Below are 27,185 nucleotides of genomic sequence, written 5' to 3'. Positions count from 1 at the left end.
GTCTCCGGGCATGAGGAGTTTCATACAGTACATTATGAATGGATTAAAATATTCCTGGAATAGATTTAGCTTCTGAGGAGAGCCTAAACTTTGGTTTTAATGTGATTTACCACTAGACCATACAAAACTAACTTTCAAAAACTTTTAATCGCAAAAACGCTCCACATCACAAACAAGCAATAGCAAAAACCAAGCCAAAACCACGTCAATATACAACATAGATTCCAATACTATATCCATTTTACTTGCTTTCAAAAGGAGTAGTTCACCCAAAATCATCATTATTTACTCACCCCTCATGTTGTTTTAAACCTGTATAAATTGACTTCTGTGGAACACTAAATGTGTTTTATTTAAAAGTACCATGTTTTTTAAACAATGTCAAGAACTTAAACAGTTAAAAACGCATCTCAAAGCACCTGCATTCTGCTCCATTCATTGCGCTACGTATAGATTTGTTTGTGCATATACGTGTTTGATGTGAATATAGTCATATAGGTTTGGAACAACATGATGACAGAATTTTAATTTTGGGGGGAACTATTCCTTTAATAATGGCATTAGATATTACACATTTACAATGTAAAACAAGCTAATATTATACTTTTTCTAAATCCATTAAAAGAAGTTCACAAACATGTCAAAATGACAATTTCATCCCTCACTATTGTTTTTATTACTTGGATGACAGTAAACAAACCAGTTAGCAAAGTTTAAAGATTCACCACAGAAGTGTAAAATTTTATACAAACTGTTAAGTTTTTTGTGAAAGCCAGAGGAATGAATGTTTACAGAGTACTTGGTTTCACGTCGCAGCCTGACCGCATTTTAACAGCGACAAAACATTTTTAAATGAGAGGAAATGTATAAATGACAGCGCAAAAGAGCAGCACACCCTGCAACCTACTTAGGAATGCCACTTCATACAAAAGCCATGAAAATGTAAATGTTTGCCCAGTTGTAGCTCATTTTGACTGTATAAATAGGATGGAGAGAGTAAGATAGAGCCAGAGATAGAGAGAATAGAACTGTTGTGCAATGGACTTGTGTTGCTATAAGATGGTCAGTGTTATCACAATTTCATTTTAAGTAGTATTTGCTAACCTAAGCATCATTATTACTATTGCTTTTATTTAGGGTTAGGGATTTGAAAAAACCCCAAACCTGAAATATCAAATGTCGTACTTAAAACGATCACTGCAGTAATATGCTAACAACAACTCAGAACACCTCAAAAACTGCAGACTAAAGGCCAAAGTATACTTCAGGTGCGTGCGTTGCGGAGTGCTTCGCTCACAGTATGTGTGACGCAAATAGCGTCATCTGCGCATGCGCTGGCCATTGACTGTCCTAAAAGAGTGTCACAAAGCAGTTGTAGTGCACATGTGTCGAACATGTTGCTATTCGTTCACTGTCAGATAAGTATACTCACAAAGGCAACGCATTCGACCAGGCACGAGGCGATCCGGAACATGCAAAAACGAAGTATACCTGGGCATTAAAATGCTAACAACCACTCAGAATGCCTCAGAAACTGCAGTTACATGCTAACAACCACTCAGAACGCCTCAGAAACTGCAGTTACATGCTAACATCTTAAAACGCTTCAGAAACTGCAAACTAACATGCTAACAACCACTCAGAATGCATCAGAAACTGCAGTTACATGCTAACAACCACTCAGAATGCCTCAGAAACTGCAGTTACATGCTAACAATATCTCAGAACGCCTCAGAAACTGCAGTTACATGCTAACATCTCAAAACGCTTCAGAAACTGCAAACTAACATGCTAACAACCACTCAGAATGCATCAGAAACTGCAGTTACATGCTAACAACCACTCAGAATGCCTCAGAAACTGCAGTTACATGCTAACAATATCTCAGAACGCCTCAGAAACTGTAAACTAACATGCTAACAACCACTCAGAACGCCTCAGAAACTACAGTTACATGCTAACATCTCAAAACACTTAAGAAACTGCAAACTAACATGCTAACAACCATTCAGAATGCATCAGAAACTGCAGTTACATGCTAACAACCACTCAGAACGCCTCAGAAACTGCAGTGTAACATGCTAACAATCACTCAGAATGCCTCAGAAACTGTGGAGTTAAATGCTAATGACCACTTAAAACAGCTTAGGAACTGTAGAGTCACACACTAAAAACTACTCAGAAAACCTTATCAAATGCAAAGTAATATGCTAACAACCACCCAGAACATCCTAGCAAAACACTAACAACCACTCAAAACATTTTAGTAAACTACAAACATTGCCTATGATATCAAGATTGTTTTTGCAGCAAACTGTAGCTGATAGCATGTTAACATATGTGTGCAGTTAATTTGTGATCAAAGTAACAGGGCTGTATTCGGCAAACACAGCAGGCCATCACTTAGACTAGTTAATCAACGCTACATCAATCAAAACACCAATACAAACATGCTTTTGCAATCCGCTGAGGGTCAAGTGTGTGAGAGCGTGATCTGTGTGGCATGTCGTGTGTAACCAGGGTTTGGTTTGTGTTCACCCACAGCACAGAGAGAGAATTGTCTTTCATATCACTACGTCTGCCCATTTCTGAAAAGAATTCAGTGCTTTTGTCACAGTAAGAAGTCTAAATCCTGTGTAATCAGAGCACTATTTACATGAGACACATATCTTCTGTAGCACAACTCTGTTTCTAGATGAGTTCATTCAGAACTGTAGTCATAAAAAAAAAAAAATTAAATAAAAAAAAAATAGACCATGGCATTCATGCAAATAAACCACTTGAAGGCAGCACTAAACTTTATACTGACAACATTTTGGTTACCAATGCCATTGTACAAATTTGCTACTCATAGGCATATTTACCACCTTTGATTATTTCATCTGCAACCGGATGTTGTCCAGACATATCAACATCACTACCCCTGAAACAAAGCAACTGTGCCAAAGAATTTTGCCAACGACTGACCTACTCGCAGCTCTTGCCCAAAGACTGTGCGTTCGCCCAGCGCTGAACAGTTCCAGCGGCCGTATCGGAACTGGTACTGGCATTCGTTGATGCCCAGTTGTGCCCCCTCTCCAATCACGATGATGGCGTCAGGTCGACTCTGACAGATGGCGCGCTGACGGGGGGCAAGACCGGGGATCTTATTGCAGATGATGTTGGCACCGAGGGCCACCACAGAGGAAAGAGCCCTGGTAGACAGAAAAGAAACAAACTAGTAAAGACAGTTGACTCTGTAAACTGATGTGATATGATCAAATAAACATGACTTGACTTTACAGAGTGTGGCGAATGGTTTATGACTTAAGTGTGTAAACATTTAAGTGTGTAAATTACTGTCATTACTTTAATGATGACAGTACCAAAAGGAAAGACAAACACTGAGATTTTTTTAATATCTCAACTGATTCTCCTAGACAACAATGAGATTAAATGGAGAGCAAATGGAGACAGAATTGTGTCATTTCTGCCCCCCAGAAAAGACTTGATTACTTCCAAGTATTGTCACTGCTGCTACTAAGATCTGACCACTACAGATAATAGAATAGAATAGAATAGAATATCAGAAAAGAATAGAATAGTACGTGAACATAATAGAATTGTATAAATAGAATAGACCGACATATAACTAGAGTAAAATTGTATGGAACATAATTAAATACAACAGAATAAAACAGAACAACATAACTGAACATGAATAGAATAGAATAGAATAGAATAGAATAGAATAGAATAGAATAGAATAGAATGACAGAAAATAATGGACTAGAATAGAATAGCTGGACATAATGGAATAGGATAGAACTGAATAGAACATGATTACAATACAATAGAATTGTATAAACTGAACAGACCAACATATAGAACTGATTTGAATACAACAGAATAAATAGAATAAAACAGAACAATGTAACTGAACAAGAATAGAATAAAATAAAATAGAATAGAATGAAATAGAATAACAGGAAAATAATTGAATAGAATAAAATAAAATAGAAATAAAATGAATAGAATAGAATTAAAATCAACAGAATAAATCTAATAGTACAAAACAATATAACTGAACATGCATAGAATAGAATATAAGAAAAGAATAGAATAACTGGACATATTGATATAGAATAGAATAGTATGGAATAGAATAAAATAGAATAGAACACAATGGGAACATAAAAGATTTGTATAAACATAACAGAATTAAATACAACAGAATAAATAGAATAGTACAGAACAATGTAATTTAATGTGAATAGAATAATGGAAAATAATGGAATAGAATTGAATAACTGGAAAAAATAGAATGAACAGAAACAAATACAACAGAATAAATGAAATAGTACAAAACAATAACATTGAAAATGATTAAAATGGAATAATGAAAAATATAACAAATAACAGAATAACTGGGTATAATGGAATAGAATAGAATATGAATATAATAGAATTGTATAAATAGAACAGAATAAAGCACAACAGAAAAAACAGAAAAGTATAGAACAATATAATTGAATGTGCATAGATTAGAATTAAGTATAATAGAATAATGGAATACAACTGAATAGCTGGATATAATGGAATAGAATAGAATTAACAGAATAAATTGAAACAGGGTAAATACAATATTACAGGACAATATACAGTGCATTAATTGAACATTAATAAAACAGAATAGAATGTGAACATAATAGAATTGTATAAACAGAACAAACCAACACATAGCTGTAGTCTAGAATATAGTAGCACTAGGAATTAAATTCAGAACAGAATTAAATCTAAGAGAATAAATAGAATGGAACAGAACAACAAAACAGAATGTGAATTAAATAGAACAAAAGGAACAGATTAGAAAAGCGTTGATTTAAATAGTATGACAGAACCAAGCAACACCGAACTGCAGAGTAGAATAAAATGAAATCAACTGAATTGCATTAAACAGACCAACATAACTGAATAGAATAGGCCATAACATTACTAATAATAATTAAGTAGAATACAACAGAACGACATAACTGAACATGATAGAATAAAACAGACACGAATGATCTTACTGATAATAAAGATCTTGCACGCTCCATGTAGCTTTTGTTGTCTTGCCATATTTTCATGCAACTGTGACCACACAAACTCTGTCATATAAGCACACATCTCTCATCATATGGCTTTCTGTGTTGATACAGCACTTGACAATTCCTTTAACATGCACGCTGAGTATTTTCGGCTCTCTGTGTTTGTACAAACCCGCGCTGCTAAACAAGAGGGCTTCTATGTTTCCGAGCATTGAACCCGCTCAGTTATGTGTCTTTTAAACATGTCAGAGACAGCAAAAGCGCGGGGAGACGCATGCCAACTTTGAAGAATGACGTCGTCCGACCACGGACGACTCTACCGCAGGGCAGGCGAGTCACAACAGGCAATGTGTGTATCAGCATAAAAAAGGCACAGGGGTTGGTGTCGTGGGGAGAATAGTTGCAACTCCTGGATACCCTTTAAGAAACTGTGTGGGACAAAACGCAGAATATTAATTGGAAATCGGATCCGGTTTGATTCTTGTCTGGTTGTGTTTCCATGTCCACAAAGGCTTAAGAATTACTCTTAAATACAAAACCACATGTGCAACGGAGACCTCTCTCTCTCTTGCTCTGTGTTTAAGAAACATCTCTTGTTTCTGCATATAATCGAGGGTACTGTTTCTGTTTGCAAGGGGCTAGCAGCTAAAAGTGTATGTTTATTTGAAACCTTCAACAAAGACAAACTAACACTCAGCCACACTTTAATAGAAAGGCACAACTCTGTGTTTCCAAAAGCCGAACCTTGTGTTAGGGCATTAGGTGAGCCGCAGTCATGATGGTAAAGCTGACTTTTTGAGGAATGACATCAGGACACTGATGTTTTGCTGCCAAATCACTGGCTCCGTTCCGAAATCAATTGGGCTGCCTACCTAAACAGCAGATAGAGACCTCATTTTGGCCAAATTCTTAGGCCACATCCCTAATCCATTTTCATTTTGAAAACGCATCGATTTCGCAACGTTTATGCCTCTCATTCACACTGGAACAGCATTTACCTCCACCGAAAATGGAGCCTTTTGAAAACGCTCTGCATAGCCGCATACTTTGAAAAAACGCTGACATTATAAAACTGAAAAGGCTTAGTGTAGATGTGGCCGACAGTTTCACATGTATCTCACATATGTGCATAAATACATGCACAAACGACCAAGACAATCTTGCTGCTTGTGTAGTGTAAATATGAAACACTTGCAAATGTTTTTTTCATGCCTACACAGATTGTGTGTTACAGAACATGCTCTTCTCTAGAAACAACTGAAATGTTCCAGCCTTTTTTTTATTCATTTGGACTTTTAAAAACATCTTATTATGGCAGTCTTGCTCATCCACAGTCGTAAAGAACCAAATTATGTTGTTTCTCGTTAAACAAGCGAAGGCTTTGGTTAAAAAAGCTGAATATGGACCCTATTCTTTGGAGCATGTTATAGTGTTGTAAAGTGCAAGTTAATAATGGTCTGTAGGAAAGAAAAATCACAAATAAGATCTCCTCAATATCTCAATTGTTTTTCATAGACGGCAATGACATTAAATGGAAAGTGTCTTCTCAAGAGTTTCAGCCGAGAACGCAAAGTCTCAAACAGTCCTCAGATTTGCTCAAGATACCAAAATTGGCAAACAAAAGATCTCAGTGTGAACTCAAACATTTATCATCAAATTCTTCCGAGAACAAATGATCTGAGCTATACTTTGCACATTAATTTTATATCTCAGTACTGTATCTGTGTGTCAATGGAAGTCTGATTTGTGCCTGTTAACAAATTTTAGAGACTAACTCGATACTTATATTCTGGGAATATACTGTAATAAAGGAATAGGAGTATTCTGCGTTCAATTCATGTTAAGCTCAATCGACAGCATTTGTGGCATAATGTTGATTACCACAATTATTTCGACTTGTCCCTTCTTTTCTTCCAAAAAAAGCAAAAATCAAGATTACAGTGAGGCACTTACAATGGAAGTCAATGGGGCCAATTTTTGGAGGGTTTAAAGGCAGAAATGTGATGCTTATAATTTTATAAAAGCACTTACATTAATTCTTCTGTTAAAACTCATGTATTATTTGAGCTGTAATGTTGTTTAAATTGTTTTTTAAAAGTTGTTTTAGGGTTTTAGGGTTTACAGTGTTCGGTCATCATGGCAACAAAGTTGTAAAATTGTCTATAACTTTACAAAGCAATTTTTTTCACACTAAAATCATGTTAATGCAAATTGTGACTTTCGTTTTGAAACGGCGAGTATTTTAACGTTTACGGATTGTCCCCATTGACTTCCATTGTAAGTGTCTCACTGGAACACAGATTTGTGCTTTTTTTAAAGAAAAGAAGGGACGAGTAGAATTTTTTTGTGATAATCAACATTATGCTACAAATGCTGTCGAATGAGCTTCACTTGTATTGAACCCGGAATATTCCTTTAAATGAGACATCAGAGAACTCCATCTGAGCAATAAAGAGAGCAGTAGTGTGAGAGTAGCGCAGCGAAATCCAAATCATTAAGTGTATCGGTTCGTTTAGGATCATTTATGTAAATCAACCAATTAAAATAAATGATTCCCCTATATTAAAGGATTAGTTCACCCAAAATTCACCCTCATGATATCCCAGATGTGTATGACTTTCTTTCTTCAGCAGAACACATTTGAAGAAAAATAGAAAAATGTCTCAGCTCAGCAGGTCCTTAAAATGCAAGTGGATGGTGATCAGACATTTGAAGCTCCGAAAATGACAGCCAGTCAGTATGAACGTCATCCATACGACTCCAGCGGTTAAATTAATGTCTTCTAAAGCGACATGACCACTTTTGGTGTGTAAAAGATCAATATTTAAGTACTTTTTAACTCTAAATCATGCTTCCGGTAAGCTTCACGAGAGCACTGAGTTCACGCGGTCTCTCGCGTGACATATTCACGTTGCCATGATACAGACGTAATCTCATGTTCTCCACATGGTTGAGACATCCAGGATAAGCACACAAACGCACCATTGTGAGTAAAGAAACAGATCAATACAGATCTAAACCAAAACTAACAAAGCTTCTGTACAGTGTTCCTCCTACTCACTTGTAAACAGCACTGCTCTTCCAGCTGTGTCGCACGTGCGCCAGTTCTCATGTGTTTCAAATGCCAACACGATTACATCACACATGCATACTGCTTCTAACTAGAAGCATGATTTATAGTAAAAAAAAAAAGTACTTAAATATTGATCTTTTTCACACCAAACGCAATCGTGTCACTTTAGAAAACATTAATTTAATGAGTCCTGTCGATGACGTTTATGCCGACTGTCTGTGATTTTTGGAGCTTCAAAGGTCTGATCACCATCCACTTGCATTATAAGGACCTACTGAGCTGTACTGCACCTGGAACAATCATTTAAAGGGACTTTGCCTTCTTTTTTGAAGATAAATATTTAGTTAATTCTCACTGTTTATCACTATATTTCAATTCAGTTATATAAAATAGGAAGTTTTCAAGTTTTATTAGGTGTATTTTAATAATAATGTATGTTCAATTTAATGTCACGCTATTTGTTTAATCCTTTCGAAAATTACCCTTAGTTTTACTATAGTAAAATAGCAAGCATGGTTTTAATACAAGGTTAAACTATGGTTACTGTAGTAAAAGAATGGCTAATTTTCATGAGGGAATCTCAACCTAATTCAGGTGATATTAGTGAATTATGCAATCAGAACTGATGTCTAACTTTCTTTAAAGTGTAGCTTGACTGTAGTTTAACTACTTTAAGTTATGAGTACTTTCAGAGTAGCTGCTCCAACACAGTTGACCACACAGGTAATGCAACTAATGTAAAACATGTACCATATTTTCACCCAGCAACTGTACACTTATAGCTCCAAATGTAAGTTTAATTGTGGTCCATATAAAATATGACGAATCAGTTCAGTCCCGAAACGAAGATTTCAAACATGAGTAGGACTTCCTGGTAAATGAGGAATAAATAATCCGCAGGATGGGTAAAGGCACTCTACTTTTAAACACAAGAAAATAAATGTTGGCTCCAAGCATCACCCGGTCCATTCTTAAAACAAATCCTGCTAAAACAAACTCCAAACTACCAACATGGCCGAACTGGCACCAGGAGCTTGACGAAAATAAGAGGAAATGTGGCTTTTATGGACCCATTTTTACCTGTAAACGTGCTTTTATTGAGACTAGATCTCTTTATAAAATTGCTCAGATGTTGCACTTTACTCAGGAGACTTACTGGAGTTTTCAAATCTTTCATTTACTTGTTTGAACTATTTTTTCGCATTCAGTTCGTGGTAAGAAATAAAAATATACACAAATGACACAACTATTGACATACGAGTATATAAAATCAATGTGGATAGCACAGATCAGGTCATTTGCTCCTGGAAGCATTTGATGAGAAATATTTGAGTTCATATTGAGCCCTTTGGCTTCGGTATCTTGGCAAATCTGAGCACAGTTTGAGACATTATTGAGATCTCTTTTGTAACTCTAGAGGAGACGCATGTGAGATTACTGGGCTCTTTTTCTCAGGAGAAACATCTGGGAAGTAGACGACTTACGCAAATGTCTCAATTTGCTCTATTTAATCTAGTTGCTGTCTGTAGAAGAAACAATAGAGATATTAAGAGATCTTATTTGTGTTTGTCTTTTAAATATGGGTTATTGAATTGATATGCTTCATAAAAATAACTAGTTTATCATTGTTTAAAATGAACAAAGAGTGTCAGTGGTTAAATATTTATATTGCTATTTTGAGGCTTTTGTTCGAAAAAGCATTTTAATATGGTTTAACTTTGCACTACAAATGATGCTGCTCTGTCTCTGGCTTTAACAAGCGTCAAATTTCATTTTTTTAATGATATATTTGAGGAAATTGGGAGGGGGACCTAATATAAAACTTAAAGATTGCATATTAATCAGCCACTATTCTAAATATGGGTTACAACCACTGCATTTCAGTGTTACAAACCAAACTTTCCTTCTAAATAACAGTTCAAATGGGAAAAACAACAGATTTGCAAACCAAGAATTGTCCAAATGAGGAAGATTTCCTTAATTCTTCATCACGTAAAATGACCTTCACTTTATTCCACTCAAACATGTCCATATATATGAAGAATAAACCACGTCCTTCCTTTTTATACTCCATTTAAAAGACTTTAATTCAACAAAAGATGGTTTAAAATGTAAAACCAAATGGTGTCGTTTGTGATGTGCAAACCAACGCTAAACATAGTCTTTCCCACTTAAACGGCAACAAAAACCCACATCTATTTTAAAAGCTGAGCTCGGGGTATCTAACTGCCAAATTAAGAACTTGGTCTGGAGGTCATTTAACGAAGAGACGCAACAAGGGTTTTTAGAGAAATTATTAGGGAAATTATTTTAAGACTAGTTTAGATCCTAAATTTGTCACTGTCAGTCAAAGGTGTTGCACTTTGGTGTGTTTACTTTGATTCAAGTTCACTTTGGATAGGATGCAAATACAAATGGTCACACTTTATATTACAGTGTACAATATACTATGGTTTATTTATATGAATAATGAGTATTACTAATGAACTACATGTACTTAATGGAATATTCCAGGTTCAATACAAGTTGAGCTCAGTCGACAGCATTTGTGGCATAATGTTGACCAGAAAAAAAATTATTATTTTGACTCGTCCCTCCTTTTCTTTAAAAAAAAAACCACAAATTTGTGTTCCAGTGAGACACTTACAATGGAAGTCAATGGGGTCAATCTGTAAATGTATTCAAAAGTATAGACACAAGGCATAAACAATATGTGTGTAAATATGATTTTAGTGTGATGAAATCACTTACCGCATCTGTGTAAAGTTATTGCCAGTTTTACAACTTTGTTGCCATGACGACGTATCTCCGTAAACCCTAAAACGACCGTACAAATGAAGAACTTTACAGCTCAAATAATACGCAAGTTTTAACAGAAGAATTAATGTAAGTGCTTTTATAAAATTATAAACTTCACATTTCTGCCTTTAAACCCTCCAAAAATTGACCCCATTGACTTCCATTGTAAGTGCCTCACTGGAACCTCCATTTCTGCTTTTTATAAAGAGGAGGAGGAGGGGCGAGTCGAAATTATTTTTTGTGGTAATCAACATCACGCCACAAATGCTGTCGATTGAGCTACACTTGTATTGAACCTTGCTTTAAGTGTGTGCATTTTGTGGTGCTCCTGTGGACGGCTGGGGCAAGTTGTCACAAGGACAATATTTTATTCACTATAAGGTTTCCAGACAAAAGTCCACTTACACAAATGTGTGTTTTCTCGAGCAGTGCTTTTGTATGTTCTTTTCATGTATTAAATTAGAATAATTGCATGTCTTCCAAACTAAAATTCCAATATTGTAATGTTGTTAGCTGTGGGGTAAACAAGTGAACACAATAAAACCACCTTGGCATACATTCAGACAAGCGTCAGCTATGCAACAGTAATAAGGTAGATTTTAACCATTCTCTCAGGACAAGGGTATCTTTTCATAAATTTCAGGTTGGGGTAAATTGCAGTTTGGTTTTACACTGGTAATTCATTTCAACTGATCCACCTGTTCTTAACACTGGCAAGAATTTGTATGGTGCATTTTGTTACATGATTTTTGCATGTAATTGTAATAAATTATGTGTCTTCTAAAACAAAAAATATAGGGGAGACCAGGGCTAGTTGTCACTCTATAAACCTACTATATACATGTTTGCTAAATTATTTTTTTCTTGGCTCATTGTACATATCGCTTTGGATTCCTGGTGAAATGAACACTAATGGCGCTGCAATGACAACTACTTTTATTCACTTGCACACAAATCACAAGTAAAACTGCACATTATCAGTTCATAAACAAGTCAAGTCAACCTTTATATATAGAGCACATTTAAAAACAACAGAAGTTGACCCAAAGTGCTTTACAGATCAAACAAATAAATATACTATAACAGGCTATATATATATTTATATATATATAACTCTGTCATTGTTTATTTATTTGTTATATGTAATAAACTTCTGATATTCTATGATATACATCATTTTTAACTGTTGCATAATTATTTTACTGTTAACATTTTGCTGTAAATCCTATAACAGGCTGCTTAAAGGCAGGTTCCATTGTGACAACTTACCCCATGTTCTGTTATTGGGTCAGTGTGTGTTAAATAAACTGCATCTTTAAACCTGGTCAATAATGGTGGGAATGTTCAATAGCGTTTTGTATTCAACACTTTAAGGTGTGCGTCTATAAATTGACTTTCAGAAATAAAGTAAGTGTTTATGAACTGATAATCTGCAGTTTTACTCGTGATTTGTGTGCAAGTGAATTAAAGTCGTTTTCGCTGCAGCGCCTTTAGTGTTCATTTCACCAGGAAACATAAAAAATAATTTTGCAAACATGTATATAGTAGGTTTATAAAGTGGTGACTAGCCCTGGTCTCCCCTATATTTTTTGTTTTAGAAGACACATAATTAATTACAATTACATGCAAAATCTTTTTTGCATGTAATTGTGTTTAGAACAGGTGGAAAGGTTGAAAGGAATTACCGGTGTAAAACCAAAGTACTGCAACCCATGATTTAACACACAAACTGTTTATAAGAGTCTAACTGAACTTCTCTGCCACTCAGTGGCCAAATGAAATTCTCTTCCATTCAGCTTTAACACAGAACACTTTTTACAGATTTACAATGAAAGATCCTCTATGCCACTATAAATAATAATAACACAAATAAAAACATGTGAAGAGCTATTTTTATTTGGCCTGACCCTAAAAAATCACTTCCATTGGTGTAACCTAATAGTCTGGTTGACTTTGGTTTAATTCAAGTCAAAACTATGATTTAATATGACAGTCCACTTAGATGTTACCATACGAAGCACATTTTTAAATCATCTGACAAAACATTTTTAACAGGGCTGTAGCTTTATGGACATTTCAGCCTTTAAATTGTCCAAAAGCCTCTAACACTGGATCAGATCATCTAATGACATCTAATTACAAGAATCAAATGAATCTCGCGTATGATCCAAACAACAACGTGCACAACAAATGAAGGTTTCTTAACGTCCCATTCACAATATCAGTATGACTACATTCATAAAACTTCAGTATTCTAGATCATATTTACAGAGTTCAGATTGTGCATTAAATGTATCCAGTAAAATGCATTCAATATTTGCAGAACAAATGCATAATTTCCTTTAATAAGACTTTAATCCATGTAGGCGATCAGTCAAAAGTTTGGACACACTTTCCCATTCTCAATAATGACTATTTACCACATTTTTGAATACAAGTCTTTAAAGCTAGAAAATAACACAAATTAACTATAGGAGTTATGTAGCGACCAAAAACAATCTTATATGTGAGCTTCTTTTAAGTTTTTTTTTTTTTAGCATAATTTGCAACCAATCCTAAAGAATCCAAACAGGAATTTTCTTAAAGCATTCCAACATCACACACAGCAAAACTTCCCAACTTTCCCAATAGGAAACACTTTAAAAAGCATTCAGTGGAAATGTTAAAACCCCTGTAGCTGTGATTTCCATGATGTGTCCAGTAGCAATACAAGCAGAGTGCGGATAAAAGTGAATTCCCTCTTTTCAATGGACTGGTTCCAAATTATGACAGAAATTCCAAAAGGAATGCACACCTAAGGATTTTAGGAATGCATCCTGGGATGCTTTTTAAACAGTATTAAGGAGTTCCCATGCATGCGGGACACTTGTTGGCTAGTTTTCCTCCACTTTACACTCCAACTTATCCATTGCAAATATAATAATTACAATTAGGTTGTTGTAAAGATATTCATACATAAGCACAATGAATGTATCTACATTTTTACAAAATAAAAATAAAAATAAAAATTTGTGATCATAAGAAACAGTGCCTAAAATGAGTCTCACGGATTTGGAAACTTACAGGTAGCTCCCGCTCGTGAGGATGAGGAAGATCTGCGGATAATACACAGACAGCAGCACGCTACGCGATGAGAAGAGTATCATGGTGACATGTGGAGCGAACGGGCGCTTTTCTGACGGACTGAGAGAAAGATACGCGTTTAGGTCCCGTTGCACGTCCGTGAGCTTCTTTTACGCGGCGCGTAACTCCCAGACGCGTGTGTGCGCTCTGGAGACGCGGTGTGTCATCGCGCAGTTCTTTTAGTCGGTGTGGTCGGAGCGGCTTGATGGATTTGGGGATGGAAAGAGAAGTGGCTCTCTCCTCTCTCCGGAGACTCGGGGCTGCCATTGGGCAGAGGACGGCACCACCACACCACCATCCGCCCACTTTTGGTGCACACCAGGATATAGGGGCCACCAGGGGCCACATGACAGACCGTCTGTGCCCGCGGGAGCGAATTGACGGACGAGTTTAGCTTATAAAAGAACTAGTTTTGAAGGTCAATCTTAAGCCTGTTTTATTATTCAACTGATTATTTACTTTTTTTTTTTCTTTTAGCAGTGTTTGACAATTTATGACTCTTTAAAAGGACTTTTTTTTTTGGCGCGCGATCTGTTAAAGGTTCGTCTCGCAAACAACATTGTCTTTCGCGCCTCCCAAAGTTAACCAATCGCTAGCTGAACGTCATATTTAAGTTCTAATTTCTAAAACTGGATGTGCTAATCGACGATAAAGTGACAATGATGACAGTATTATTTGTATTTTGTGTTGTTTATGTGGGAAAGCACTGGAGCGGTCTGCTGTTGCTATGGTTACACGAAGGCGAACGCGATTTTTTAATTTTTTTAATTTTTTAACATAGACAAAGAAGGTCAGCAGATCGCACATACAGAAAGCCCATCCCTCAAAATCATTGTATAATTCGCATATTGAATATTTGTAACAGAAAGCGCTCGGTGGTCTGTTGCCATGGTTACCTCTGCAGCAAAAGCCAGTTTTATTTACAGTACAAGCATGTATTTAACATCAGGTGAAAATACATGCCCTTACGAACTTATATTCAGACTTTTGTTGTTGCTAAAACATCTTTTAACCTAGCCTATATAATGTCGACAAGACACTTTTCAGGGTGTTATATATATATATATATATATACAGGGCCGTATTAAGGTGCTCCGGGGCCCCGGGGCTTTACGTTTCGCTGGGCCTCTGTCAGCCATCAGAGCGGGGGGCTACACGGACAGATTTAACCATTGCACACCTTCTCTGTGTTTACATCAGCATCTCCCGCTGAATGAGTTTTAATGCACGCTGAGAACGTCGACGGGGAGAATACGGTGGAGGATGCCGCAACTGGCCCCCCCTAAGAGAGGAAACATGAAGTTAGAATCACTCTGGACCCCACACACCCTGCCCATCCCCTTTTTGAACTGTTTCCCTCTGGCCGGCGCTACAGAGCACTGAGCGCCAGGACATCCAGGCACAAGAACAGTTTTTACCCTCGGGCCATTTTCCACATGAACGATTAAACTGCCTCAGGACTCCCCCATAGTGCAATAATGTAAATACATACCTCATGTACATATGTAAATTCACATATTTAATTCAATAACTGTACATACCCCTACCTTGCACATACATTAACACTTGCAAATGTACATACGCCATTCTATGTTATATGTCCAATTATTTGTATGTCTATTTATACTCTTGTTTTATATTCTGTGTCTCACTGTAATGTTCTGTGTGCACTTGTTTCTCCAGTCACCTAAAAAAATTCCTTGTGTACGTGAGAACACTTGGCAATAAAGCTCATTCTGATTCTGATATATATATATATATATATATATATATATATTCTACAAGCGCCACATTATGTGCTTTTTAGCTTCCTTAAAAACCATGTTTTCAAAGTGCAGGTGTAAAGAACCCCAATAAAAAGAAGCCTTTCAGCAAAAACAGTTCTTTAGGCAGAGGTTGCTCCAGATTCGACTATTAATATACAGTAGTTAAAGAACCATTAAGGAACCTTTTTATAGTTGATATAAACAAAGTAAGGATAACCCATACATTTGTTGGCCAACTTTATTAATGCACTGAGTGAAATGCAGTGCTTGTACCAGCATGTGCTGTATGTCATCATTGAGAAAGAAGGTAAAGGGGGTATAGTGACAGGTATCCTGAGGCTGAGGAAATCAGGTTTGACCTAACGGGACCCTACGTTATCTAGAGATCTCCAAGCATGCTATTTGTCATATGAGGTCTTTTGAGCCATCTTAAGTGTCTGAAGATTGCAAGATTGATATTAGGGCTTTGGCAGAATGATAAATGAGATAGCAAGAGTCCCAAAACGAGAGAAAAAAAGTGACTAGTGTTGTGTTTTTTCTATATACTGTATATTTGCTAAACATACAGTGGCATGAATAGATATCAGCTTCAAAAGGATGATTAAACTACGATCTGTTCATGCATGCAACAGGGCATGTGTAGATCTAGATATGATGTACTGATTTTATAAAGTGCATATTGCAAACTTGCATATTTTAGAGTATAACTTCTCAAAAGTCTGTGCCTTTGTCAAATATAAAGCATGAAAGCATAAATTTGAAATAAACCAGAGTACGGAGTGAAATATATTGCATAAAAAATGGACTGACTAGATGACAGGGAATACGAACAAATTCGTGAAGAATTCAGGTGAGGTCTTGCAAAGCTGGCGGGTTAAGGAATGTGGAAATACAACTCGGCGTGCTGTTATTACTGAGGGTACAGAGAGGTGAACGAGAGAGCCAAAAACAGCAGTGTGGGTCATCTTTTAAACTAGTTAACTAGAACAAAATTGCATTGGAAAGCAGTCGTAAAGACTAAATGAAGACATTAAACTCATGTTTGAAACATGCGAAAGCTGTTATTCAGTGAAGCAGGTACACAGATCTGTCTCTTTCATTATACACTGAACAATTGCATGCATTTATAATTGCAATAAATGCAATGCAATCATAGGGCATCGACGAATGCAATGGAAAAAGTTGGAAGTTGGGTACAGGGGCAGGATACAACACAACAAATGTGCAAAAATAAATAAATAATGTCTGCACACTCAAGTTATTCCTCTGAAATTTTTATGCGAGAAATGCAACATTTTGAGATTCTAGATTTCAGGAGTTTCGTTAAATATTTATATTAATGTATAAGGCAAAAAAGTAGATTTTAGGTCCTGTAATTGGTCATGCTTTCTTTAAAGAATTAAATCATTTAAAGGAATAATCCGGGTTTAATTCAAGTTCAGCTCAATCGACAGCATATTCGGCATAATGTTAATCACCACAAAAATGCATTTCGAATCGTCCTTTTGTTTTTTTTAAAAAAGCTAACTTGTATTAAACCCAGAATATTCCTTTAAATGGTCCTGCAGTGTGACAAATGCATTTTTAGGAGTACAAATATTCCAAAATGCTGTTTAAAAAGATTTAGATGACATATACCATGTCAGTTCCCCAAAAGGAACTACCCAGATGCAGACAGATAAACTTCCAGAACAAAAAAAATCAAGTGTTATGTTGTAGACCTCACCCAAGTCTGGAATATATGATGCCGAAACACAGGAGGACGTTAAAAATCCACAGTCGTAGGGGTCTGATCATGATGTCCATTCGGTGAAGAAAATCCCACCTCACATCGGCCACTCCGTCCCACCTGTGCAGGTAAACACGCCGTGTCTGTTTCTCCAACGTGTCTTCTCCAACGTGCTTTTCAGAAACCTTAGAGCCATAGTCAGCATTCAGATGCAACCGAAGGATGCTTTGCCGTCTCGTTCTCGGGTTTAAAAGCAAAAGGTTTTGAAGATTGAGGCTTACAAACCCTGTGTTTTCAAGGAGGAGCAAGTCGACTGTTTTCAGGTGAACCTGTTGTGAGTATAAAGTTCCGCCTTCTTCTCTCTCTCTGGTGGAATGCCGATGGTTTTCAGTTCTAGAGCTCATGCACTACTGCTGCTGGTTTGTGAAATTCTTTCCATTTCTTTGCAGGTGAAAGTCTAGGCCAGGTAACACAAGCCCTTATCCACGCCCCCTCGGTTTTACACTTACAGATGAGAGTATTTTACAGACATGGCACACGTGCTTGCACTGCAAAGACTGCAAATGAAAGGCATGAATGATCTGCCCTCCCTTTTCATAATGAAATTAGCTGTAAGCCTGTTGCACAATCGAGCAACCAAGTGATCATTACATGCATACACGTCTCATGGTTGATATTTCATAAATTGGGCTACAAGGGGAGGGCTAAGAGGGAAGATTCTTACATAAGTTGAAGCCAAGTCCTTGCTTGCATGTTTGCCTTTCTCTACATTCAACGTTCCACCATAAAGCTTCTGCATGTCACAAGTTTAGTGGGTGCAAACATGGTATATCAGATGTTTTTATGGTACTGTATATCAGTCAATGCACTGTGCATTTGCACATATAATCCCATTTGAGATATCTTTATTATCTCAATCGTTTGTTGTAGGCATCATCAGTTATATTAAATAGAGAGCAAATGGGTCCCATATTAATGGAGGGACTATATGGAATATTTGTACTTTATTTCAGATTTTTGATTACCACAAAAATAATTTCAACTCGTCCCTCGTTTATTTAAAAAAAAGCAAAAATTGAAGTTACATTGAGGCACTTTAGTGAGGCACTAAAATCATGTTAACACATTTAATGTTAAATTCCTGTGGCTATACTTAGTGTGTTTTTAAATGTTTATTTTCTAGCCCCATTTACTTGCATTGCAAATGCCTTACTGTAACCGTGATTTTTCCTTTTTTTTTTTTTTTTTTTTACTTATTATTTTGTATTAATCAACATTATGTCACAAATGCTGTCGGGTGAGCTTAACTTGTATCGCACCTGGAACATTCCTGAAAGTGAACTGCGCAAAAGCTAAAAGGTCATTTAAAATGGTAAACAAAATAATAAATAAATAAATAACAATTGAAATAGAAATGGTAAGCAGTTACAGCACATAAAATATACACCTTCACCCATATAAATACTGTATATAACCCATTTAACCCAAAGGTCCATTTTATTTGTCAACTACCCACATTTAGTTTTCTCTGCAGGTCAGAAATAGACCTTATGCTTAAGCAATCAGAAATAAAAAAAAAAAAAAAACACTCCCTCTTGTGGCGAAAAGCATCCCTGACTGCAACCACCCATGATTACGCAGATGATTCCACTGGATTATATGGAGTATATTTAATAAGCATATTCTGAACAGCTAATACTGTAAAGCTTAGATTCAACACTCAGCATTCTGAGTAGAATAACACTGCCATGGCAACACAAGAAATATACTATTCCACGTGTGCAAACTGGTTTTAGGTGGTACTGTGTGTGTGCTGTACAGGTGGCAGTGCTTGTCTTAGGTTAATAATACCATACGGTATGCCTACAACTCATGATAACCAACAATAGAATTAAGAGTTAACAACAAGTTATAGATTTATGATTTAGTCTAAAACTACTGTAATCCAAGTAATGCATAGTATTTTTTTATTTTTTATTTTTTTATTTTTTTGCCATACAGAGCTTCGTTTGAAATCATAATTCAAACAAAATGACTGTTATGCAATATACAATCAGTCTGAAAAAAAAAAAAAAAAAAAAACTTGATCTGGTCAGTCCTTATTAATAAACAGGCATAAAACTAAACTAAACCTACAGGCCATATTGAACATCTGGAACTGAAAATGTAATTTCAATCTGGAAATGGACATAAAGTTTTAGGATGTTGAAACAAAAAATGTCATTGCATAAATCAGCAGTTATTTGTAGTTATTTGTATGTAACGTTTAAATGTACACTTGGATAAGATGCTGAAACATACAATATGGATGTATTGACAGCATCTAAAATGACACCATTCGAGATATTCTCGAATTTATCATAAATATATTTACAGTACATAATTACATGTTTCACAAAATCTTAACCCTTGTGTGACCTTCGGGACATTTTTGTCTTTTCATTTCATTTTTTCAATCATTTTGGCTGTGTTAATGCCAACGGCATAAATTTAGCCAAAGGTGTGTATTTTGGGGGGAATCTTGATATTTCAACCTCAGTTCCAATAATACATCTATAATACACTGTGTACACATAATAGTTACACTCAGGACCTTCAGGACAAAAATGTCCCCATTGAAATCCATTAAAACAATATTTGATCCCAGTGCCATTAAAGCATAAATTCATGAATTCTATGATATTATGCTTTCATTCCAGAGCCCTGGCTTCAAAATTTACATTTTTAATATTTTCCACCAGATGGTGCCATTTTTCTCATGTTTAGCCTATGGAGCAAATACAAGCTTTTTCCCTATTTTCTGTTTGCTGTATTATAGAGCACTGCAGGACAATTAAATAAATGATGCAGCTAAAATTGTGTGTGTGTGTGTTGGTATGGATGTCACAGTGTGTTTTGTATGTGTGTATTGAGAAATTTGTGTGTGTGTGTGTAAAAAACAACAATGGCATTATGTAAACAAACTGGCATTTAAAGGGTTAAAATCCTGAAAATGAATGAATATTTGGTAGTTATGATCAGGACTGATGCTGGTTAAAAAAATTAACTCATTGAAAGTGGAAAATAATATTAATATATAATACTATTATGGCAGTTTTTTGATGTGGACATTTTTGTCAATTAAAGCAATTAGGTGTGTGACATACAGTTCAGGAGATATGGCCAAAAAAAGTGTGATTTACTTGTTCTGTGCATTGTAGCGCCCCCGATTGATCAATCGGGACGAGTCCTTGTGCCCGAGTAGCGGGCAATAGTACTACCATTCCACCAAATTTCACGTCTATAGACCTTATGGTTTGAGCTCCACGATCAGTTTTAGCTGAGAATAATAATAATAATAAAAGTGAAACCCTACCATTACAATAGGGTTCCAGTGTTTTGCACTTGAACACCTAATGATTACGTAATGATTAAACGATTACAGAATTTTTATTAATTTTAACATTTTAAAGTTTAGCCTTGGATAAAGTGATGGAATCCTTTTAAATTAGTTGAATACGGCACCAGAAATCACACAGAACTGAATGAATCCGGTTAATGTGTCAGTTGTGTTAAATAAAAGTCATGGCATTAAACATGTAATTATTGTATCGAATTTATTATAAATACAATAAATTTAACCTATTTATTCCATGAATCTAATACTTACTACATCTGTACATCTCTAAAGTTAGATGCTGTCAATATGTCAATATTATACAGTTTACAGGGTTGTTTTTCTCATGAGAACAATCTGATTTAAAAGAATGTTCTGGATTCAATACAAATTAAGCTCAATCGACAGTATTTTTGGAATAATGTTGATTACCACAAAAAATTTATTTAGACTCATCCCTCCTTTTCTTAAAAAAAGTGAGGTTACAGTGAGGCACTTACAGTGGAAGTCAATGAGGCCAATCTGTAAACGTTAAAATACTCACTGTTTCAAAAGTATAGTCACAAGACATAAATAATATGCGTGTTAACATGTTGTAACATGCGTGTTACATTGTAAACCATAAAATGACCATAAAAATTATGAATTGAACAACTTCAGCTCAAATAATACACAAGTTTTAACAGCATAATTAACGTAAGTGCTTTTATAAAATTAAAAGCTTCCCATTTCTGCCTTTTAAACCCTCTAAAAATTGGCCCCATTGATTTTCCCAAGTCCCTCACTGTAACCTCAACTTTTGCTTTTGTTTTTAAAGCAAATGCAGGACGATTTGAAATAATTTTGTTGTGGTTATCAACATGCCACAAATGCTGTCAATTGGGTTTAACTTGTACTGAACCCGGAAAATTCCTTTTAAGCAGAAGTCTCAGTTGGCTTTCCATTTAATCTCACTGCTTCCTATGAGAAACACGGCCTTGATCAGGGATTTTGTAACGAATGTAAACGTGGCGGGCACAAAATTGGACACACACTTAAAATGAAGTAATGATTCAAGAGCAACTTCCTGTTAATGGAATTAGTATGTCTGTAAAGATGGTTCATTTTTGTTGACATAGAGAAACCAACAAACCACAGGAATGCTTTGTTCATAGACATCACTTCTTTTACAGTTTCTAAGAGCTCACTTCAAAACAAGCTCACTATTACACCAGATGGGTGCTTGATAGATTGAACCTCAATATAAAGTAGCACATGTGGCGATTGTTGCGGCATGGCCGTATTTGAAGTGTCCCTATAAAACGGTGGTCTTGTTTGTCACCGTGAGCTTAATTTTTTGATTTAGGTTTGCTAAAATGTTTAAAGGACTACCAGTCTGCTGGTTTTATGGTATCCAATTGTCAGGACAGTATGCGTCGGTATATTTTCACGCCACATGAAAAGCATGTCCCACATGTTTGTGTGCGTGCAGACAGTTTTGTGCTTTATTCAGATGAAATGCATTTCCAAGAGGACTTCAAAAAAGACAAAGGATGATGTCATATAAATACAAACAGGCATGCAGGTCGAATTTGCACAAATGGCTTCTCCATAATGTATTAAACAGCAATGTTTAGCTTAGCTTATTGTAGACCCAATAGTTAATTCATTCATTCAATCAAAACTAGAAGATTTCTTATAATGAAAGATGAAAATATATATATACTGAAAAAATAGATACAAATACATATAAATTGAAGATACTTAGTCAACCCTAACCAACTTTTCAGCGGTCTTGGTTCTGGAAGTATTTTTCCCAAGTTCTAAGTTTTAAGCCATGTACCAAATCAAGCAACTCTGGGGTGAATTACAACATTACAAACTTTGATTTGAAGCAACAACAAAAAAAGTATTTGAATATCGGACAAAAAGACAAGGGTACAAGAATGTGTACTTCCTTAATAAGGGAATGGATTACAATCCCATGAAGCATTGTGACAGACATAATCAAATTAAAAATAATAGAAAAATATAAAACTGTTGATTTTAAGTTGTTGATTAATAAGTATAAAATCTGTATATTTAAAGTATATTGCAAAATGTTCAAATATATATAAATACATAAGTGGTTTAATTCTTAGTAGCCCCTCCACCGCATTGTCCCGTCGACGTTCTCGGCTCGCATGAACACACGTTCAGCGGGAGACGCTGATGTAAACACAGAGAAGGTGTGCAACGGTTAAATCCATGGTGATTGAGTGCGAACGACCCATCCCTCGCCCCCCAGCTGACAGAGGCCCAGCGAAACGTTAAGCCCCAGAGCCCATTAATATGGCCCTGGTGGTAGAAATAGTAACCCAACCGTTCTCGATTTGGTTGGGTTGTTGAAGATATGCTGCCTGTCTCTTTAAATATTATGAAGTACTCTTGACCAATGGTTAAATAGAAGAAGCCAGTGGGTATGCCCGTGTTTGTGTAGGAATTGATTCAGCTGGAAGCCCCTCTCACTGCCAGGGAAATAGAGTTGTCCAGCGTGCCAAACCGAAGAACGGTATCTGGGTCTGCCACATGTACATTCAAACTCAGTTTTTCGTAGTCTATGGTTCGAGACCACAAAGGCCTCCTACACAAGCCCATGGAGTGCCTCAGGGTGCGTGCAGTTACTTACAAAGTTTTCACAAACGTTTATGTTATACAAGCATCTGTACAAATCAGCACGTGAAATGTTTGAGGCCTTCTACCTTTTCATATCCTCTTGTCAAATTTGGATTGTGGAAATAATTTAATGGATACAAAATTGTCACCTATTTTTTTCACCTACTTGCAAAGGCAAGCATCACTATTAATATTGCTCATACTTAATGTAAGTGTTTTGTTAAAATCCCTAACACAAAGTATTAAACTTTGTTGGGCTCTTTTGACTTAAGTAACCACTTTAAGTTAGTAACCACTGAGCAACCACCTAATATATCTCAATAATCAACAAGAAACGCCTCAGTAACCACCCTGAACATCCTTCTGTATCTACTGCATAGCAATGCACTAAGAACTACTATGAAACCTATAGCAACTGCAAAGCAACACCCTGGAAACCACCTCGAACACTCTACCAACCACCTACAAACACCCTATCAACCACCCAGGACACCGTAGCAACCACCTACAAATGCCCTAGCAGCCAACCAGAACACGCTAGTAACTGCATAGCAATACAATAAGGAACACTCAACTGAATAGCATCATCCTGGAAACCACGCAGGACACCCTAAAAACTGCGTAGCAACATGCTAACCATAAAGAAGGCTTAGCCACTACATAGCAATGCCCTGGCAACCACTCAGGACACCATAGCAGAAACTTTACCAACTGCATAGCAATGCCCTAGCAACCATAAACAAATGCACAAGCAACCACCCAGAACACCCTAAACACTGAATAGCAACACATTAAAATCGCAAAGAAACCTTAGCTACTGTATAGCAATATCCTGACAACCACTCAGGACACCCTAGCTGAAAATGTAGCAAATTGATAGCAATTCCCTGGCAACCACCTTCGAACACCCTAGCAACCACCCAGAACACCCTAGACACTGAATAGCAACACACAAAGAATTACAAAGAAACCTTAGCCACTGTATAGTAATGCCCTGGCAACAACTCAGGACACCCTAGCAGAAACTTTTATGACTGCATAGCAAATCCCTGGCAACCACCTTCGAACACCCTAGCAACATCCAACAAATGCCCTAGCAACCATCCACACATTCACCCTAGCATTGTGGTAGTGAGATTCACATGGCCAAGCACAACCATATAGTAGTGACATTCACTTTTTGAAAAAATGCTAATGTAGTTTTTGTAGGTTATTGTAGTACTGTGAAACTCTTTGAAATCAAAGCTACTGTAATAGAAAAACGTTTAGTCAGACATGGCCGACCTCAAATTAGACCATTTACATGACCTTTACCTAGAGTCGCTAATTTACACAACATAAAAATGGCCACAGTCCTGGACAGACATAAATCCGGAACTTTCTTCCAGTCAAGCACAACTTAGTATCGCTAATGAATGCCGACTCATGACCGTTTTCAATCCAGGACTCTCGGGGCAAGAGTATATGCGTAATCCACAGACTTGCTTGTGTTTTTAGCATGATTATGGTGAATTTGGATGCTGGGACATGTCTTCTAAATGAAAAGCAGTTTTTCTGAGGTTGTGGCACTGGTCTTCAAAGCCCGAATGCCACATTTTGAGTGCTTGGATAAGGATCCGATAGAAGTCAATAAGGAATTGTGTTCCCCTCATGTTAAAACCTTCAAAAATGTGATCTGCTATGTAAAGGCTGACTTTGCATCAGGAGCCTTAGCCAACTATGCTTTTTTTTTCTTTTTAGGCAACCTCAAGGACAGACCAGAATGTCTATCCATTTACAACTCTGTGACAGGATTGTTAGCATCTAGTCAAAGGCAACTCAGATATATCGATTAAAACAATACTGTGGTCAGAGAAGTGAAAAGGTACAACTTTGAACTTTACCCTTTTTTCTCTTACAGCGCTCATATACTTGTGCTTATAACAATGCTCCAATAGTGACGTACGAATGTCATTCCATAAACATTCAGCACAAAAATTAAAATCATGTTATGTCCAGGTATGATTATTAAACCGCAAAGGCTGCGATTTAAAGAGATAAATATGTAGTTTGCATGTGCTGTGCGCTTCAAATGTGAGCACTTGTGAATGCGTAAAGCCGGTGTTGTGCTGAGGCTGGTTGCTCATACATAGAAAACAGCATCATGAGCATTTGCATTTGCAATACAATTTGTAGCAGATGACAGCGAGCAGAGCGATCATTCACTTTGTAGCGCGTGGCACATACAGACTACATATTTATTTAATTAAATAGCAGCCTTTTGCGGTTTAATAATCACTGTATAAAAGCACTTCATTTGATAAAATTAATATCATGTTGAACAATTATGCTGAAAATTTATTTTTATTTTCATTTGATTAAGATTTTAATGAATTCAATTATTTAGACACCTGTGACGAGGAGGAGGGCGTGGCCGGGCCATGATGGAGCACGGCCGGCGCTGAATCAGCTGATCAGCGGTAGAGCGAGATAAGGGGCAGCCGGAGATGCCGGTTGGAGAGAGAAAGATGCAAGTGGCCGCATTGTATGTGTGTCTGTGTCCTTATGTTTTATGTTGTTTTTAGTTTATTTATATCATTAAAGTTTATGTTTACTGTTCAGCCGGTTCCCGCCTCCTCCTTGCCTGTCCTTTAACTGTTACAGTGGTGCTGAAACACGAGAGGGAGAAGGGATGTGCTGTCGCTGAGTCCTCGCCGCTGCCATCCGCCAGGGGAGCAGCCGCGGCTGTCTACCTGGGGATGGAAGGGTCGCTGCCGGCCGCCGAGAGCCAGAGGATCGTTGCCGAGAAGGGGAGGAGCGGTTCCATCCGCCAGGGGCTGGAGGACTCGCTGCCATCTGCCGGGGGAGGAGCGAGCTGGCGTCCGCCAGAGGATGGAGAAGCAGTTGAGGACCAGTCGACAGCGCGTCAGGGAGCCAGCGAGCAAGTTCTTCTCTCTCTCTCTCTCTCTCTGTGTGTCTCCGCTCACCCTTTCCCTCTCCCCACGCCTCCCCTCGTCTCTCCCCCAGGTTCACAGGAGGCGGGGTGGACCACTGGCTGACAGAACAGCCGGAAGTGCAGCGTCTCTCCCAGAGATGGGGTGGGGGGGGGGGGGGGATTAGTTAGTCAGACCGGTGGTGCCCCGGCATGAATCGGGCGGGAGAGGAGTGTGACGATGAGGAGAGTGTGGCCAGGCCGTGATGGAGCAGTGATGGATTTTTAAAGGTAGTGTATTGGGAGCAGTGGACACTCCGTAGTTACCCTGTGAATTGGAATATAGTTTTGGTTCGGTGAGCATGGTGCATTGAATCAGATCCAAAATAAGATATGCCTATATACAGTGGCCCCAAATATATTTGGTTACTTAAGCCACACTTAAAATATATGAATGTTATCATCACAAAAAAAATCTCTCTCAAACACACACACTTCATTATTCATTATTGTTTATACAAGATTAAATATTTCAGCTTTACACTCAAGTGTAAAATTTACTCTAAATCTAGATGTGTGTATTAAATTGTGGCTGGGAATTTTTGGTCAGCACACAAATTTCAATCAAAACAGGCAACAAGTTCATTGTCAGTCGGCCTGGCAGAAATTTTAATGCATTGTGTGAAATGTAAATTTCGCCGGTAA

General features: G+C 37.0%; 1 protein-coding gene and 1 long non-coding RNA gene across 3 annotated transcripts in view; one reads left to right on the top strand and one right to left on the bottom strand.

Moving 5' to 3' along the window:
- LOC127437122 (protein Wnt-7b-like) overlaps positions 1–18,069 on the bottom strand; it is a 59,568-nt gene extending 41,499 nt beyond the window's left edge. The window contains exons 1-2 of one of the 2 annotated variants that reach the window (XM_051691823.1): positions 17,557–18,069; positions 2,968–3,194 (exon numbers count right to left, since the gene is read on the bottom strand). In XM_051691823.1, coding sequence (XP_051547783.1) covers positions 2,968–3,194; positions 17,557–17,963 — 634 coding nt within the window. In that variant the 5' untranslated portion in view covers positions 17,964–18,069. Of the gene's footprint in view, positions 1–2,967; positions 3,195–14,004; positions 14,286–17,556 lie in introns of those variants that run through there. The other variant, XM_051691824.1, reaches the window with a different exon arrangement.
- LOC127437141 (uncharacterized) overlaps positions 1–26,619 on the top strand; it is a 33,515-nt gene extending 6,896 nt beyond the window's left edge. The window contains exons 2-3 of the long non-coding RNA XR_007896530.1: positions 25,310–25,433; positions 25,956–26,619. This is a non-coding gene — a long non-coding RNA (uncharacterized LOC127437141). The remainder of the gene's footprint in view (positions 1–25,309; positions 25,434–25,955) is intronic.
- The last annotated feature ends 566 nt before the right edge of the window (positions 26,620–27,185 follow it).

This window comes from Myxocyprinus asiaticus, chromosome 48 (genome assembly GCF_019703515.2).
Source record: "Myxocyprinus asiaticus isolate MX2 ecotype Aquarium Trade chromosome 48, UBuf_Myxa_2, whole genome shotgun sequence".
NCBI classification, from domain to species: Eukaryota; Metazoa; Chordata; class Actinopteri; order Cypriniformes; family Catostomidae; genus Myxocyprinus; species Myxocyprinus asiaticus.
The sequence above is the reverse complement of the archived record's forward strand: the minus strand, read 5'-3'. Positions and strand labels throughout refer to the sequence as shown.